Source organism: Varanus komodoensis, unplaced genomic scaffold (genome assembly GCF_004798865.1).
Source record: "Varanus komodoensis strain SLA01 unplaced genomic scaffold, ASM479886v1 scaffold30, whole genome shotgun sequence".
Taxonomy (NCBI): Eukaryota; Metazoa; Chordata; class Lepidosauria; order Squamata; family Varanidae; genus Varanus; species Varanus komodoensis.
The window spans coordinates 10,331,040-10,348,634 of record NW_025335762.1 but is presented as its reverse complement, the minus strand read 5'-3'; the positions used below and the strand labels follow the sequence as shown (position 1 = coordinate 10,348,634).

The following is a 17,595-nucleotide window of genomic DNA, read 5'->3' as shown; positions in this document are numbered from 1 at the left end:
TGAGGTAGGATAAGCTACCTTAGTCCAATGTCATCTGATAAGCTTAATGGCGAGAAATGTGATAGCCTAAGCTGGGGGTGGGGAGAGAAGAAGGTGAGATAATTTCCCCCTCATTGTTTGAAGAAATTGGGAGGCAATGCCCCCCCCCCCACCATTATTTCCCAAGCTTTCACATCTCTGTGATGTGAAACTGAGAGAAAGTTTGACTAGATATCTCTCTGGGCCTAGTCCCAGATCATCAGCTACTTTTTCAGGTCAATTTTCTGAAAATCCATCACCACTACAAAATTTACAATGTATTAAAAGTAAACCAATCTGGAAGGAATTAAAAAACAACAACACCGTACATACCTGTAGAGAAATCCCTTGGAAACGCCCTACCCAGATTTTTACTGAACTAACACCACACGTGGTTAAAGCTCATGCTGTTCTCCTGCCACTTGGATTCCTTTGGTCCAGTCACTCTTCTTGTGGGTTAGTGCAGTCAAATGTCCAGATCTGGGGTGGACTGGAGATGGTGCTATGTACTGCTAGAAACCAGGGCGTACTCTTACCTCGTATACTTGTCAAATGAACCGCGCAGGAGCACTGTGATCTGTATCTGTCCCTCTCCTTTCCTCTGCTTAGACCCAGGTGTGGGAGGTGATGCTTGCATCTGGAGAAATGCTTGTGTCTGGGTGCCCAAGTACCAACCCAAGGAACACAACAATGCTATTCCTAGATCCCCAGCCTGGAACTGGAGCTGCCTGTGACGCTTTCCAAGTCAAATAGGCTCAGCCCAGCTGAGTTGTGGAAGTTACTTTGGGAGTCTTTATTAGGAACCCAACCAAAGCATTCACATGCCAGCTGGATGGAGGCCAGGAAAGTGTGCTTGCCCAAAATACGTCTCATGAAGCAGCTGTGCCAGCTGTGGTGCAGGGAAGAGAAGACACTGCCACCGCTCTCCACGCACCTGCTTCTTGTCCTGTGGCTGCTGCTTCCGGCTTTGCCGTCCTGTGCCCATCCTGCAGATGAGAGTGGCGAGATCGTGGTGAGTCATGCCTAGAGCATAGTGGAGCCCAGGGAACTGAATCCCTTGCAATAACTGGGAAGCCATCCGTTACAAGGAGCCTTCAGCCAATTGTGGGCCCTCCAAATGGGCTGGATGCAACTCCCAGCATACCTAGCCGGTGTGCTGGTGATAGTAATTCTACTCAAGGAGTAGAAACTTGGTGCCAGAGGAGCAGTGTGTGGAAGGCTGGATTGGGATCCTAGGGGAGCCATCTAGATCTTAAAACTCCCGTATCCTACTCAGTAGGGTTGCAATTTTGTATTAGGCTCCCTGCACCTACCTTAAAGTAAAAAAATAAAAAGGCATAGCTGTGAGGAAGGCAAAATAATGCCTCTCATAGGCCGTTAATAGTCATAGTGGGGGTCAGCCTATTGAAGAACTACCTTAAATATCTGTTTAGTTCTGCATGCAAAAAGATTCAGCCGGTGCATTGGGAATGAAACGGGCCCCATGTGGTCATGCACACCTCATGTTTGACATCTAGCACAAGAATGGCACTTTCTTTGTGATAGACAAAGCCACCCATGAAACTGCCTGGGAGTGTAAGAGACTCAGTCTCAAGCTGGGGGGGCTGGAGATGCCTAGAAGGAAGGGTGAAGCTGCCCTGATTGAGCCGTGCTCTCTGCCTCTCGCCTTTGCCTAGGAGTGGCTGACGCAGTATGGATACCTTCCCCCTGCTGATCCGGTGACAGGCCAACTGCAGACCTGGGAGGCAGTGACCAGCGCCATCCGTGTAATGCAGCATTTTGCAGGCATCGCGGAGACGGGGATCCCAGGTATTGCAACATTCCAGGGGCTTCTAGTGCCTGCCAGTCCTCACTGGCTACCTCCGTGCTTCGACAGGCTGCCTTTCCTGCCGGAATGTCAGAAGCATAGCAGTCGGAAGTGATCTTGCAGGCCTTTGAGGGATGTTTTGGGCTACACTTCCTGAATTCCTGTCCTGAATTGGCTATTTTGGTTAGGGCCAATGGGAATTGGAGCCCCAAAATATCTAGAGAGCAACAGATTGGAAAAGGTCAATCTGATCCAGCTCTGAAATGCAGGATGCCCCAGCCAACATGTTTTTTTTTTTTTCTATTCAATTTATATCCTGCCCTTTTCCTACAAAGGGCTCAAGGCAGCTTACATCATTCTCCTCCTCCATCTTATCCCCACAACAACAACCCTGTGAGGTAGGTTGGGCTGAGAGTCTGTGACTGGCCCAAAGTCACCCAGTTGGCTCCATGGCCGAGCGGGGACTCGAACCCAGATCATCTGAGTCCCAGTCCCATGCTTTTAACCACTACGCCACACTGGATCTCATCTCATGTGAAGGAGAGCCCACCAGCTGTCAGTTTCACTTTCAAAGCAGCTCTTAACTTTCATGGGGAAGCTTCTCCTAACATGCAGCTGAATCTGCTTCTCTGCAGTGTCCACCCAATCTGGCCCCCTGATGCCAAAGAGAGCAGGTATGCTCCATCTCTTGCAGGACACCCTTTCCAATATTTTGGGGATATCCTGTCTCCCCTTAATCTCTCCCCCTCCTCCTCCCCCTCCATCATCATCTTTTTTGGGCAAAGCAGACCTGGCTTTTCCAACCATTCATCATTGGAGTTGGTTTCCAGACCCTTTTCCAGTCTGGTTGCCGTGGTGATTGATTACGGTCAAGTGTGACTACCATTGGTAGAGCTCAGCATCTTCCTGTGGACTACAGCTATGCTGAAGCTCATGTTTGATTGACAGGAATGGAGAGTCTTTAGGTCAAATCCTTGCTCCTTCTCTTAGTAACTTCAGGGTTCCATGGATGCTCACATGTCTGCAATCCTCCTTGATATCAAAATAAAGCACAGTAACAGCTTTCCATACTGAAAATGGAAAACAGCGAAAGATTAAAGCTAGCCTTCTTGGAATAATAAGGAAAGATGTCGTACCCCTAGAAAGAGAAGGGAGGCTGGCGGCTGCCCAACATGACTTCGGCTAAAACAGGCCCTGCAAAACAAGCTTCTGGAATTCTATGACAAGGTTTCAAGGTGGCTAGACACGGCAGATGTGGTCTGCCTGGATTCCAGCAAGGCCTTTGGTAAAGTGCCGCAAGATATCCTGGTTGAGAAATTGAGGAGCTTTGGGATATACTGATGCGCTGTCTAATGGATTATAGCATGGTTGATGGACCAAGAGCAGAGTCATTGGGATGGTGGCCCGTGAAGAGCGGGGTCCCCCAGGGCTCTGTCCTGGGATCAATCCTGTTCAGTCTTTGCACCAATGACCTGGAAGAGGGGGTGACCAATCTGCTGATCAAATTCACAGGTGGTACTAAAATGGGGGCGATGACCACAACTGAGGAGCAGGTACTCTGGATCCAGAAAGATCTGGACAGACTCTGGAAGTGGGCAGGGGACAACAGGATGGCGTTCAATGCGGATAAGTGCAAGGTCTTGCACTTGGGGCATAGGAATGGGTGTCCTAAGTACAGGTTAGGGGACAAGTGGCTGTAGAGCAGCACTTGTGAAAGGGATCTTGGGGTACTGCCAGCATTTTTTTTAGCTTACAGCTCTTCTCACCAGAGACCAACCCTTAGGAAAGGCATTTCAAACTTCAGAATAGGAGGAAAAATGCATCAAAGCAGCAGTTGCTGATGGTAGAGACCAGGAGAAGGGAGGTGGTACTGATTCAACATCTCTGCAGGATTTTCTTAATTATGTCTTTTCTGTGGAAGGATGACGATCTAGCTGTGTTCTGAAGACTTTGGTATTACAGCAAGCCACACAACTGAGCTTGGCTCAATTCTCTTCCATTGCATTGCAACAGATGATGCCACGTTAGCGCTCATCCGAATGCCTCGCTGTTCATTGCCTGATATTATTGCCACCTTCCCAGAAAACCTCCCTCTGAGGAGAAGTGAAAGGAGGAAAAGGCGCAGGAGGAGGAAAAGTCGGAGTAGGAGGAGTGCAGGACCCATTTGGATGAAGAGGAACATCTCCTGGAAGTAGGTATCAACACGCAGGCATGGTGGGAAGATAGGCTGGCTCTTGAACTGGGAAGGAATTTTGGTTCTGTTTGGACTGGCAGCGACCCAGGGAAGCGTGTCCTTCTGCACGCTGCTTAGCTCCTTGCCTGAGTTTAAGGTGCTTGTGCCCTTCAAGCACCCCAGTATTACAGCATAGTGCCATCCCCTAAGAAAGGTGCCTCCTGATCAGGGTTCCAGCCAGCTGCCCCTTCCTCTGGGATGTGAGAAGCTGTTAAAAGCTCAAGACGGCCAATTCACTCCCACCCACCCCCGCGTGGGTTTATGTTTTTCTTTTCCAGCCAAACCAAACATCAAAGGCATAGCTAGCAGTTCTGTGCTGCCATCATCTTCTCCTTCTCCTTCTTTTGAGCTCAGGGGATGGAGGCCTTAACCCTTTCCAGACCTGGGAAGATGGGACTGCATTTTATATTGCCAAGTTGTGATCTGGTACATGGATTGCAATTTAGCAATACACATTGCAAGCATCTGGATTGGGCCCACTTTGTGGGGGGATGTCAAAGGACCCTTATCCCCCAAGCATTACTTATCCCCCTGCATTACTCCAGAGAGGAAGAAAAAGCAAGGCCTTCGGTGGTCATCACAGAGCATGCTCAGGTTCCCCAAGGCTGTTTTTGTGCGTAGACATTATAAAACCGTCTTATTGTATTTCTACATATTCTGGGGATTCACCTGTTGCTTCTCAGCAGGTTCATTTGGGTTCCAAGCCCATCAGCACAGAGGCACTCAATTCGGTACTAGAAAGTGAGATTCTATGAGCCTGCCTTCTCCTGAATTGGACCTTTAGCTCCTTTTGTTCAGTGCATCCCACTCTCACCAGCTGAGATTGGACCAGGTGCCCTTGCGGCTCCATCAGACACATCACAGGGAGTCAGTGGAATTCCTGACGTGCAAAGCTCACATCCTGCAAGGCAGAAAGCCCAGCTTGGTTCAGTCCCTATCTGGCACCTCCAGGTAGGCCTAGGAGAGAATTCAGCCTACATCCCTGCAGAGCCACTGTTGCCAGTCCGTGTCAAGAATGCTAGGCTAGAGAGACCAAGGGCCTGACTCAGTATGTGGCAGCTTCCTGTGTTCCTACCCTCCCAAAGTAGCACCAGGGGGAGCTAGGAGACAAGCAACACTGCAGAATTTCTGAGGCGAGTTGGTTCAGAATTTCAGAAAGAACACTCATTTTCAGACTGAGGAACTGGGCTGCAGAAGTGGTGAGCGCATAAACCAAATCACATCAGAATGCAAGACAAATTAACAATGGGATAACTAAATATGTTTGGAGTGCGGAAAATACATTGTGCAACCAAATTGTTTAGCCCTTGCAAAATGCAGTCAGATTGGGCAATGGATTCCAGTTGGCACCAGAGTCTTGAGCTCGAACACCGGAATGTTAACATTCACTGGTGCATTCAACATGCTGCTCAGCCAAAGATTAACTAACTAACCAAATGGCAGGCACTCGCTTCCAGCAAGGATCTGATCCATCACAGCCCTCAAGGCTCTGTGGAAGGAAGAGAAATGTTCAGATACTAAGAAATGTGTCCATCAACTCCAAAGTGTCTCTCGGGCTTACCAGATGCTTGGATATCACAGGCAGCTACTTTTAGAACTCATCATAATCCTTTAAGGAGCACAAGTTTATAATTACTTCAGTCCATCCTGGCCCGAATTACATTCCTGGTGTTCCATGTGCCAGTGTGGGAACCACAGGCAGCTAGGACTAGACTCCGATTGCATGAGAACCTACATGCAGGGGTTGGTAATGACCGCAGTGTGAATTGCTCTTGAAATGTTGTCTGAACTGAACTCTGGTAAAAAGGAAAAGAGTTTGTACAAGTCCGAAGTCTGCCTACTCCTGGAGTGAGGAACTTGCTTCCATCTGTTCACTGACTCTACCATAGGGTGAAAACCTACCCACGAGAAGCCCATCTTAGCCGAGAGACCATGCGTGTGTTGATGTATTACGCCCTAAAGGTTTGGAGTGAAGCCACATCCTTGAACTTCCACGAGGTGGGTAGCCACAGCGCTGACATCTCTGTTGAGTTCCTCCGACTGGACCATCGTGATGGCTACCCTTTTGATGGACCCGGTGGGATGGTGGCCCATGCCTTCTTTCCTGGAGACCCCCAGAGGGCTGGCAATGTCCACTTTGATGGTGATGAGGAATGGACCTTCCGTTCACCAGGTGATTCAACTTTCTAGGGGAAATGGAAGGGTTTAAGTGCGTGTTAATCTTGGGAGGATGAACCTTTGGCAGCAGAGGCGGTGCATCATGACTGGAGTCTTCCTGGTTCATGTACTGGGATGTAGCTCCTTTTCATGCCCAGGGCAGCAAAAAGCAGCTTACCAAGCAGATTAAACTGAAAACAAACTATCCCTGTCCTCAGAATGTTGCTGTAGCTTCCATAGTCTCTTGCAGCCAAAATTTGGCAACAAACTACTGACTTCATTTCATTTTCCTCTTAAATTGCTGCCACGATGCTGCCCAGTGTTGGTGAAGAGGTGGCAGCAGGACCACAGCCCATGAGTGGGTGCAGGGCTGGAACTGGCTCAGGTCTAGGCGAGAGCCACGTTTGGAGCAGTGGCTGGGCAGAGCTCCTTAGGGCCATTTGGTTTCTTTGTTTGGCCCGTTGGGAATCGTTACTCTGGAGGCATCTTCCTGCGTTTCTTCTCCTCTGATGCAGCCATCTGGGTTATGGGCAGGCCGGTGCGTTGCTTTGCGGCAAGTGATCAGATTAGGTGGGATGCTGTCCCTTTGGGTTCTGCGCGGAATCACCCCGGGCATCATTGCCTTTGGGATCCCTTCTCCCATGCTTTGTCTCCTTGACCAGTCACTCTCATCTCTTCACAGATGACTTTGGCACGGACCTTTTTGCCGTGGCGGTGCATGAGTTTGGCCACAGCCTCGGCCTTGTGCACTCTCCTTCCAAGCATTCCATCATGCGCCCCTACTACCAAGGACCAGTGGGAGACCCACTGCAGTACCAGCTGCACATGGTTGATCGCACTGAGATCCAGAAGCTTTATGGTATGTGTGGCACTGGGGGAGCCCAGCCTCACAGATCTGCCTTGGGGACAACCTCAGCCAAATCTGTCGAGCCTAGAGAATGTCCTGCTGTATGTCAGATGAGTCCCTTAAGGGGGATGATGGAGAGCGCTGGCTCCACAGAGTACGGCTAGAATGTCAGAGTGGGACGATTCAGGGTTCTAGTCTCCGGTCGACCATGGCATTTCCTGGGAGACTTTGGGCCAGTCTTTGACTGCCATCCTGACCAACCTCCTTGGGCTGTTGTGGGAATAAAAGGGAAAAAGGAGAACCTTTTTTTCAGCCTATGTTGCTTGAGCAGCCCGTGTTCCCTGGAAGTGTGGGGGGGAAGAATGGGATATAAAAGTGATAATACTCCCAATAATGGCCAAAGAGCTGTTAATCTTGCACATATGTACCTTCTTCCAACTGGGCAATTCCTAACAGAGCTGAATTACATTAACAGATCTGCATTTTCTCCTGATCCATGGAAAGGGGCCTGATAGGATCATCTGATCTGCCTTCTAATGGTCAGACAGTCCTAACAGCTCTTTGTATGAATTGTGGAAAAACACACAGTGCAGGAAAACTTAGCCCTAACTCAGGGTGGGGCAGAAACTTTTGGAAAAAGCAATTACTGCTCATTAGCAGGCATGTCTTCAGTAAAGTGCAGAAGAGACAAGAGGCCCATGCGTCAAGGTCTGCCTCTGGTATTCTGGAAGGAAGAGAAGAACCCTAGAAGATTCTGGACAATTTGGAATGCATGCAGTCTGCTGCTGAACTTTGGCTGGCCCTGTCTGTGGAGTTTGGAATTTTTACTCAGGGACCATCATGACTGACTTTTGTTCTTAAATTTTCTAAGAGATGCAGCAGAACTTTTAATGGTTGCATTCCACTTGGCCAGCACGGAAGCGGACTGTAACATTTTTAAATTGCTGCATTGGTTGTGCTGTTGGAACGTGTGCCAGTTTACCTGCTGCCTTTGCACACAGAATCATAGAACTGTCAAGCTGGAGGGTGCTAGAAGGGCATCAGGTTCAACCGCAGAGTAGTTGAGCTGCAGCAGGCCAGAGAGCCATCGGGTCCAACCACCTGCAGGACTCCAAGTTACACCATCCCTCTCAGCTGGCTGTCCAGTTGCATCTTGCGTGTCGGAGAGGCCACAATCTCCCTGGGTCACTGGTTCCACGGTAACAGTCAAGAAGTTTTTCTTGAGGTTCAGCTGGAATTTGGCTTCCTGTAGCTTGAGTCCATGATGATTCCTGGCTTACCTTGGCTTCCTGTGAATGAGCAGCACCCTGGTTCACACTGCCACTCCACTTCTTCCTTCGCCCCTTGCATCTACGGCTGGTTCATGATCCTAGTTTCTCTGGGAGCAACAAATCCAGATCCCAGGGCTGGGAGCCGTGCTATGCAAATCCCTCCCTAATTAGTTTTACTTGCCTGCCCAAAAGGAAGAGTGTGCTGGCCTCCGCACTACAAGCTAGTTATTCATGGGAAGCCAGAATAAGCTTAAAATCCTGACGTATTGTTGTATGTGGACACGGCTGCCATGTCAGAAACAGGACCAGTGTCAATACAGATTCCAGCCATCTCTTTGCCCGTCTCCAGGTGGCCATGAAGGCACCTGGTAGGCCTCCCTGTGGCTTGCAGTGGACCTGCTTCCAAGGAACACTCACTATTTCCACCTGTTATTTCACTGTATTTTCCTGGTCCTGGAAATATATTACCTATTTTCATGTGTAACCATTAATAACCTCTCTCTCTTTCTCTCTCCCGCCTCTCTTATTTTTCTGTTACTTCTATTTCTGTATAAGGGAGCCGAGTTCCTCATTCCACAGAGAAGCCAGACGTAACCTCGCTGCTCCCAGACCTTCTCTCCTTGCCTCCTGATTTCCCAGCCCTCAGGTTAGAAAGTACCTTTTGCACAATGCACTTTGGGAAAGGTAAGGAAAGGGCCACCAATGACTTCGGGGCACACTGAGCCCTGGCTCCTCCTTTGATCCCAGAAGCGCTGTTCCCAGCAGCTCTGCATCTGCATTCCACTCCCAGGAGTGAGGCGGCAGGTGGCTTCACCTGGAAGAGGCAGTTGCTTCACCACCGTGGCATGACTTCGTACCGCAGAGCGGCCTGGACCCTCCCTGCCCACACCAGGGCCACCTTGGCAACTTCCTACGCTCTGTTTGGTAAACTGAAAGGGTAGCAAATGGAAAAAAGGGCCTTTTGAAAAATGTGAGTTTTCCTGAAAGACTAACATGCTATATGCCTTTTGGTGCCAGGTCAAGACCTTTTAATTTTCCAATAATTTTAAAGTTTAAATGTTTTAGTTTTATTCTCTGTTGTGGATTATTATGGGTTACTATATGTATTTATTGGGTGTTCTGTTTGTAAGCCATCCAGAGATGTGTCATAATTGGACGGGATGAAAATACCCAAATAAATAAATAAAATGAACATGTTCCTTCCATGCTGGACATGTGGCCCAACTGGACGCCCAGTGCAGTCCATCTCCTGAAGTATCTTTCCAGGATACCCCAAGCTGTCAGCACTGGCCCAGCAGGCCAGACTGAAGCTGGGAGTAACGACTCCTTCAACGAGACCGCCCACATTTGTCCCTGGCAGCCTAAGGGTTGGGTGCTGCAGCAATGGGGCCTTGTGACAAACTTAAGGCTGCAAGGCTGCAACCCGGTATTGCATTTCTGCTCAATTCGAGGTGATGATGCCCCTGATGAGGCCCAGCTTCTGCTTGACATTGTGGCTGACTATTTCGCTGCGCTTGTCTAACAGGGCTGAAGTGGCTTTGCGGGCTTTGGGCTCAATGCATTTATGATATTTTGCTGATAGACCAGTTCCTGTTGCAAGTACAGTACCATCGTCAGAATGTCAGATAAGGACTGGGGAGGCCATGGTTCAAATTGCCACGCAGTCAGGAACATCATTATCTCAGCTTGATAGACCTGGATCTGAGCCAAGCTTTTGGCCTTGCACGCAGCCCCTTGACTCTTCTGTCTGCAAACAAACCAGATGTCTCCCACCAGTTGCAGTTTTCCATTTTGGCCAAGCTGGGAAACTGTGATTCAGAACTTCAGAACAAGCCAGGCAGTTAAATCTTGGTTTGAAATTTGGCTTAATATCTGGTTCCACCCCCTCAAACAGTTAGCCATAGTTTCCCAGTGAATGGAAGAAAGTCTCATTCAGATCTCAGCTTATATGATTAAGATATAATCTTAAGATATTAAGATACTTTTATGCTGCTTCCAAAATGGCTGTTGCATTGTGAGTTTCCTGGTGACCTTATGGAAGGATCGTGGGAAGCAGATGGAGCAAATGAAGTGCACATTTAATCCTCAACTAAAATAGAAGTAGCACTGAAAAGTCACATGGTATCAGCTGCTTTTAGTATCTCTCCCTATCTTTCTTACTCCCTCTCTCTTGCTCTCCCTCCTTCCCCAATTCTTTGTTTCAGATCAGGGAAGGAATTCCCCGATCGCTGCACCTCCACCATTGATGCCATTGCACAGATCAGAGGAGAAACGTTCTTTTTCAAAGGTTTGTGGCCTCACATATGGAGCAGCATCTTCCTGTAGCTGCTTGGTGCCCAAAGCAAGTGCTTTGCATGTACAAGGTTTATATCCAGGCATCCTCAGAAAGGACCATCTTCAGAAAGCACTGAAAAAGAAAAAGGTCTCGGTGTAATTGTGGACAATAGGCTAAACGTGAGCCAACAATGCGATGCAGCCACCAAAAGGGCAAATGCTATTTTGGGATGCATTAACAGAAGCATTGCTTCCAAATCATGAGAAGTAGTAGTTCCCCTATACTCCTCACTACTCAGACCTCTCCTGGAATACTGTGTCCAGTTCTGGGCACCAAGATTTAAGAAAGATGCAGGTAAATTAGAAAGGGTGCAGAGGAGGGCAACAAAAATGATCCAGGGTTTGGAAACACTGCCCTATGAGGAGAGACTGAGGGAAATGGGCATGCTCATCCTTGAGAAGAGAAGACTGAGGGGGGACATGATATCCCTCTACAAGTACCTCAAAGGCTGTCACAAAGAGGAAGGTCAAGATTTCTTTTTGCTGCTAACGGAGTGTAGGACACAGAGTAATCAGTTCAAATTGCAACAACCCAGATTCAGGCTGGACATCAGGAAAAGCTTCCTCACTGTCAGAGCAATACAACAGTGTGGTGTAGTGGTGAAGAGCATGGGACTGGGACTCAGACAACCTGGGTTCGAGTCCCCGCTCAGCCATGGAGCCAACTGGGTGACTTTGGGCCAGTCAGAGACTCTCAGCCCAGCCTACCTCACAGGGTTGTTCTTGTGGGGATAAGATGGAGGAGGAGAATGATGTAAGCTGCCTTGAGTCCTTTGAGGAAAAAAGGCAGGATATAAATCAAAATTAAAAAAAAAACAACAGTGGAACCAGCTGCCTGGAGAGGTGGTGGGCTCTCCCACACTAGAGGCATTCAAGGCGAAACTGGGCAGCCCTCTGAGTGGGGTGGTGTAACGGTGTCCTGCAACAGCAGGGGAATGGACCTGATGGCCTTCATGGCCCCTTCCAACTCTACTGTTCTATGATTCTGTGACCTGGAAAAACTCTCGCCTGGAAGCTCAAGGAGCTGCTAGCAATCAAAGCAGATCAAAAGTGGGCACCTCCACTTGTTTTGGCTGACAGCTCCCATCCTCTGCTGTGCTTACTAGCACTGAAGGAAGCTGTCAGCCACAAGATGTGGAGAGCCCCATGTGGCCTGGCCCTGCCCCCCGGGCCATCCTCAGAGAGGTGCTGGAAGGAGGGCCTTAGATGAGCCAGGGAAGATGGTCCATCCGGTCCTGTGCTCCTAAGCCATGTAAGGCTTCCGGCATATCCCGCAGCACCTTGAAGCAGACTCAGAACCATGCAGGAAGCCATTGCAAGTGAGCCCGAATTGGCGCTATATGTTTGGACAGCGTGGTGAGTTAGCAAGTCAGCAGCTTCTTCACTTGCCTAGGGTTTAACATCTTCCTTGCCTTCCCACCTTCCCCACCTGTTGCAGGTAGGTACTTCTGGCGTCAGAGCCAGGAGCGGCACCTCATTTCTCTGCGCCCAGCCCTGATCACTGGCTTCTGGCGGGGCCTCCCGTCCACTCTGAGCAAAGTCGACGCGGTGTATGAGAGGCCTACAGATCATCGCATCCTCTTCTTCAGTGGTAAGAGGGCCGTGGCTCTGTGCTGATGGGGTGGTCTGCGCAAGAGCGTCAAGAGAGAGCCCCGCTGAGCACTGGCGTAGTGGCCAATGGTGAAATGCAGATGCTTTTCGGGAAGGTCTTCCTATCCAGGCCCAAAGCTCAAACATTCTGCCTGTTGAGCTGATCAGTATCAACCAAACCAGTTTTGGCACTTGGATAAAATGGAAAGCGCCAGACCCTGTAAGCTTCTTGGGTTGCTTGCAAGAGGAAGAAGGGCAGGTCCTAAATGCACTGTAGTCATCATTTCCACTCCACCACAGCGCTTCTTTTGTAATCTAATGGATCTTATTTCCCTATTCAGGACCACACCCTTCAAAATACTTTGCGTCACGAGGAGGAACAATGTTGTTGCTGGGAAGATTAATGCTGCCCCCCACAACTGTGAAAAGGCTGGCAGCTAAGCGCAGAGGGGGCAGGAAATACTGGGTGGGGCAAGGGAGCAGTTGACTCCAGCATCCCTGCTGGCCCCTCAAGCCCTGCTGGACCGGGTCAGGTCAGGCAGGGCCAGCGAGCATCCTCCTTCCACCCTGGGGCCAAAGTTGGCTCCATGGCTGAGCGTGGACTCGAACCCGGATCGCCTGAGTCCCAGTCCCATGCTCTTTACCACTACGCCACACTGGCTCGCACACTGGTGTGTTCCTTGCAATGATTTGATTACATGTGCACTTCTATGTAATTATCACACTCTGTGATTTCCTTCAATTGCTGCATTCGCCACTTTCCCTCAACACTCACATGCCTGTGCTGCAGCAGTTAAGAGTGCAGGTCTGGTGCTCGGGGGATCCGGGTTCGAGTCCCCGCTCAGCCATGGAGCCAACTGGGTGACGTTGGGCCAGTCACAGACTCTCAGCCCAACCTGCCTCACAGGGTTCTCGTTCTGGGGATAAGACTGAAAGCAGGAGGAGGGGATTGATGTAAACCACCTTGAATTCTTTAAAAGGAAAAAGGTGGGATAGAAATCTAATATAAATAAATAGATAAATAAAAAGGACATTAGATGTGGTGACAACAGCCTTCCACATCCCGGTACCTTCCAAGCATGCAAAGCTACATGCTGGCTCTGGGCAATGGAAGTGGTCTGCCAAAAGGTTGGAGAAGGCCAAAGAAAACTTGAGATCTCTGCTAGGCTTGTTAGGATGTCACGAGACACTGTCCATTTTCCCTGGTGTATCTAGGCCCGCTTTACTGGGTGTTTAAGGACAATGGTGTGGAAGAGGGCTACCCTCGTCCCGTCACAGACTTTGGGCTACCGCAAGGGGGCATTGATGGTGCCTTCTTATGGCCTTTGGGCCGGAAAACCTGCTTCTTCAAGGGAGGTCTCCACTGGTGCTACGATGAAGCCATGGAGCGCATGGAAGAAGGCTTCCTTGTCAGCAGTGCACTCTGGGAACAGTTTCCCACCTCCGTCGATGCCGTGCTGAGTGAGAACGATGGTGAGTCGGAACATCAGCTGGTCCTTCCTTCCCCTTTCAGCGATGCTGATTTTCACATTGTGTTGGCATTTCTCTGGAGTAGCATCCAACTCGGTCTAGCGCCTGAAAGATAGTGCTAGACCCAGTCCATCCCCTCCTTTCATGAGGAAGGTCGTCCCCTTTTTCTGAGCATTTGTGTTCCATGGAACAAGGACTTCATGCTCTGCAAAGCCCCATGAAGCAGAATGACCCAGTTCACATGGAACACTTAACCACGCTTTAGTGTTTTGCTGTTTGGGCCTGAGCAAAACCATGGCTCCTTACACAGCTGGGAAGGGGTCTTAACCAGGTCTCTATGATACTTGGCTTGTTATGTCAGGGTGAGGACTCAGGGTTTAAAATAGACTATAGTCAGTCTCTCAACAAGCCAACTTTAAATTATGGGTTGCTTCGCTGGCTTGTTGCAACCACTATTGCTTGCTTGCATTATGTAACTCCGAGCCAAGTATCATAGAAGCTGCAGCTGAATCCTTGCTCGCCCTTCCTTCCAGTTGTGTGGGAGAGGAAGCGGCCCAGGCAAAGTTGCATTTGCTTTCACAGAAGCTTGTGCATATTGTACAAATTTGTAGTTTAGTGTTACATGAGAACATGGCGATTGCTTAATTGAGTTACTTAAAGCATTTTTTCTTCAAAGCCGCCTACATGCAATCAGCAAACAAAGAAACAAACAAGGCAGTTTCAAAGAAATGCCCCTAAGTCTTCGGTTGAATGCGAGCAAGTCTCTCACTCTCTGGACTGTGAAGCAGAAGGTCTGCTCTTGCCAAACTATCCTTCTGCAGTCCTGCCTCAGGCCCTCCATTCCGTTTCTCTTCAGCCCCCCCACCCCACCCCACCCCCCACCCCCCTGGTGACATTCCTCAGCCATTCAGGCATGCTCAGTCCCCATTGGGCTGTTTTGGGGCTCTTTCCCCCACAATATCAGGGGCTTTCCCCTTATTTTATGTGTCCTTTTGCAAACTTTGGGATTCCCATTGAACGTGCTGCCACCTCCCTCTTGGGTGGAGAAGATGCCATTTTGGCCATGTAGCAACAGCACACGCAGCACAAGCCCTGGAAGGCAAAGGGAATGCTGGTTTCCGTCAAATGACAAGCCCCCAAATGGTATCCCGCCAGCCTTGCAAGGCTGCTCCCCAGCTTCATCCGCAGCGTCCCAACCAGCCCGGCTCCTGCCCTTCCAGCAATACCTCTCCATCTCTGTTCTGCAATGCCCTGTTAATTCTGCCCTGGTGTCCTCTCCCCCTCCCACTCCCACTCCTGTCTCACTACAGGAACGCTGTATGCCTTCAAGGACAGGGAGTACTGGAAGTTTGACTCACACACCCTCAAGCCCCTGATGGGCTACCCTCGCTCCATAGCCAAGGACTGGCTGGATTGCACAGGCGAACTGTTCCCTCCGAGGAACAAGCCCACGAGCCCTGCGTTGGAAGCCGAACTGCAGCCAGACCTGCGGGGCCCACAGCCAGAGGTCGAGCGCTGTGTGTGCTTTTGCTCTGCCTTCCAGGCAGTCTCTTCCATCTTGCTCAACTGCCTACCTGCCGCTCTCCTGGCTCTCCACAGATTTGCCTAGGATGGGCAAAAGGAGGTCTTGCTCTGCAAGCATCGTTTGTGGTGCACTGACTAAAGTTGCCACGTCTGTGGCAGGAAGAGGGGAAGAATCAAAGAAGCATCCCAGTGGAATAGGATTTGTTGGGCTTCTGGGATGCAGACTGAAATTGCAGGCCCTTGTGCACCAAGGAGGTGGGGGGGCTTCTTCAAATGGTGCACAAAGCCCTAAAGGGGGAGCCTAAAGCAGGGGGGATTAATTCTTTTGGCAGGAGGGCCAACTTTCATTTCTGAGAAGCCCTTGGGGAGCAACATTCCAGTGGTGGAAGGACCAAATTGCACCAGCATATCTTAGCTGACAACTTACTGCCAGTAACTAAGCATTAGAAAAGGCATTTCAATGTTTTAGAACAGGGGAAAACATGGAAAACCTGAGAAATCTCCGTGCATTTAGTGGTTTGGGGAGAGGCGGTAGGGCCAGGGGAAGGAGGCATGGTCACCCAAAGGTACTTCAGGAGTTGGCAGGGGTGCTCTTATGTTCATTGGCCTCCATCTTTGAGGCCTCGTGGAGAATGGTGCGGTTCCAGAGGAACGGAGAGTGGCATCCGTGGCCCCAATTTTCAAAAAGGGTAGTAGAGAGGACATGGGGAGTTACAGGCCGGTTAGCCTTATATCCATGGGGATATTAGTGGGGAGTCATCGGGATGGTGGCTGGTGACAAGCGGGGTCCCTCAGGGCTCTGTCCTGGGACTTGATCCCTGTTCAGTCTTTTCATCAGTGACCTGGAAGAGGGGGTGACCAGTCTGCTGTTCAAATTCTCTCCAGCAGTGACGCATCAACCACGAAGTGCCTCCACAAAACTGCTGACACTGGGCATGGACTCACTCTTTGGGAAAAGAAACCTTGAGTCACTATAAGCAACACAAACAGCCGCCTCTTTCTGCAGTTGCTCCATCAGCGCAGCTGTGGAATGATTCAGAACTCCCGGCTGACTGACAAAGCGTCCTTGTAGCCTACAGTCCATGGGGGCTGTTGTCGAAAGAACCGGGAGCTGAGGCGGAGGAGAAGAATCCAGACAGGACGGATGGAGCGGCATCCATCACATTCCCGACATCCAACATTTTATGGATGCTTATGGAGCTTTAAAGGCAGATGCGTATGTCTGAAAACGCCTGTGGTTACACCCACCTCCTCCTGCCTACCCACCCTGTCCATAGCCAACCTTGTTTCTTATGTAACTCTGCTTTTCCTACCCACCACCCTGTAGGGTTGTAGAAACCTAGGGATCTGGATTCACACAGCAGGTGGATGGCTAAGGGAAACAAATGCAGGCCTGAAAAGCCCTGAAAAGGAGCGTGTGACGCAACTTTCAAAACAAGAACTAGAACGGATTTAACAATGAAGGGGATGAGGTAAGGAAGCAAAACAAGCGTTCAAATGTAAACATGATTTAAAGTAAGCACCCAAACATTAAAAGAGGAGAAAGTTGACCAGTAGTTATATAGTCTACCGAGGCAGGTTATTTCTTAAAACTTGTGTCGGGCTGTAACCACAGGCCTCTGTTACTGGCAGCTGCTTGCAAAGCATCTAACTACTAACTTGGGGAGAAGGTAGAATGCTGCTCTTTCTTCAGCCTGTTCAGTCCCTCACTTTTGGTCACCCTCCATCCCAGTTCACTATTTCCTCAAACTTTTTTTCACAACCTGTCTTCTTCTCTTTCTCAGAGTTAAGTGTTCTAGTGTACCTTCTCAGAGACCACAGTAAAGCAACACAGTAATCCGTGCTTGAGGGCTGAGTAGAAGTTCTCACTGAACTATAGGTTGTTGTTGAGATGTGGTTTATTACATGGTGAACAACCCAGGAAAAACCATGGGTTGCTTATGGTTAACAAGCTAGGGCTTGTCAGTGCAGTTGGATTCAGACAACATGATAACCCAACATTTGTTTCAGGAACAATTCATGATTCAACAGCAATCCACACTCAACCTTGACTGTTATTGCATTGTCTAAACCCAATGAGAGTAAAAGAAAAGGGTTAAACACGAGATATTTCACCAGCTGGGTGGGATGATTGGGCACGTGTACCAAGGTCTGGTCTTCACAGGGGCACAAAATGGGCCTCAAACATTATGGGCGTGTATTGGCAGTTATTAAAGTTAATGTTAAATGATCTATTTTGCTGTTCTTTCCTTTTAGTGTGGAATGATTAGTCACTTTTGCATGGTGGAACATGGAAAGCCTGCTGAATGCTGCTAGAAAGGGGGAAGGAAAGCAAAGCGCTTTT

General features: G+C 49.4%; 1 protein-coding gene across 4 annotated transcripts; it reads left to right on the top strand.

The window, feature by feature from the left end:
• The first annotated feature begins 840 nt into the window (after window positions 1–840).
• Window positions 841–17,546, top strand: LOC123027162 (matrix metalloproteinase-17-like). Of its 4 annotated transcripts, none has more exons than XM_044437663.1 (12): window positions 841–1,030; window positions 1,695–1,827; window positions 3,839–4,016; window positions 5,948–6,231; window positions 6,898–7,074; window positions 8,889–8,979; window positions 10,538–10,620; window positions 12,106–12,258; window positions 13,473–13,730; window positions 15,038–15,506; window positions 16,137–16,723; window positions 17,508–17,546. In XM_044437663.1, the coding sequence occupies exons 1-10, from the start codon at window positions 851–853 to the stop codon at window positions 15,334–15,336; spliced, it is 1,836 nt and encodes a 611-aa protein (XP_044293598.1). In that variant the 5' UTR covers window positions 841–850; the 3' UTR covers window positions 15,337–15,506; window positions 16,137–16,723; window positions 17,508–17,546. The 4 variants fall into 4 exon arrangements, with proteins under 4 accessions (XP_044293598.1, XP_044293599.1, XP_044293600.1 ...); XM_044437664.1 differs by lacking the exon at window positions 17,508–17,546 and having other exon boundaries at window positions 16,137–16,467; window positions 16,579–17,483; XM_044437665.1 differs by lacking the exon at window positions 17,508–17,546 and having other exon boundaries at window positions 3,908–4,016; window positions 16,137–17,483.
• The last annotated feature ends 49 nt before the right edge of the window (window positions 17,547–17,595 follow it).

Bases quoted from the DNA above. Each gene is read 5' to 3' on its own strand.
- LOC123027162 (XM_044437663.1), top strand. From the start codon at position 851: ATGGAGGCCAGGAAAGTGTGCTTGCCCAAAATACGTCTCATGAAGCAG. The intron at 7,075-8,888 runs GTATGTGTGGCA...TTTCTGTATAAG, and splicing joins TGAGATCCAGAAGCTTTATG to GGAGCCGAGTTCCTCATTCC. The intron at 8,980-10,537 runs GTTAGAAAGTAC...TCTTTGTTTCAG, and splicing joins CCTGATTTCCCAGCCCTCAG to ATCAGGGAAGGAATTCCCCG.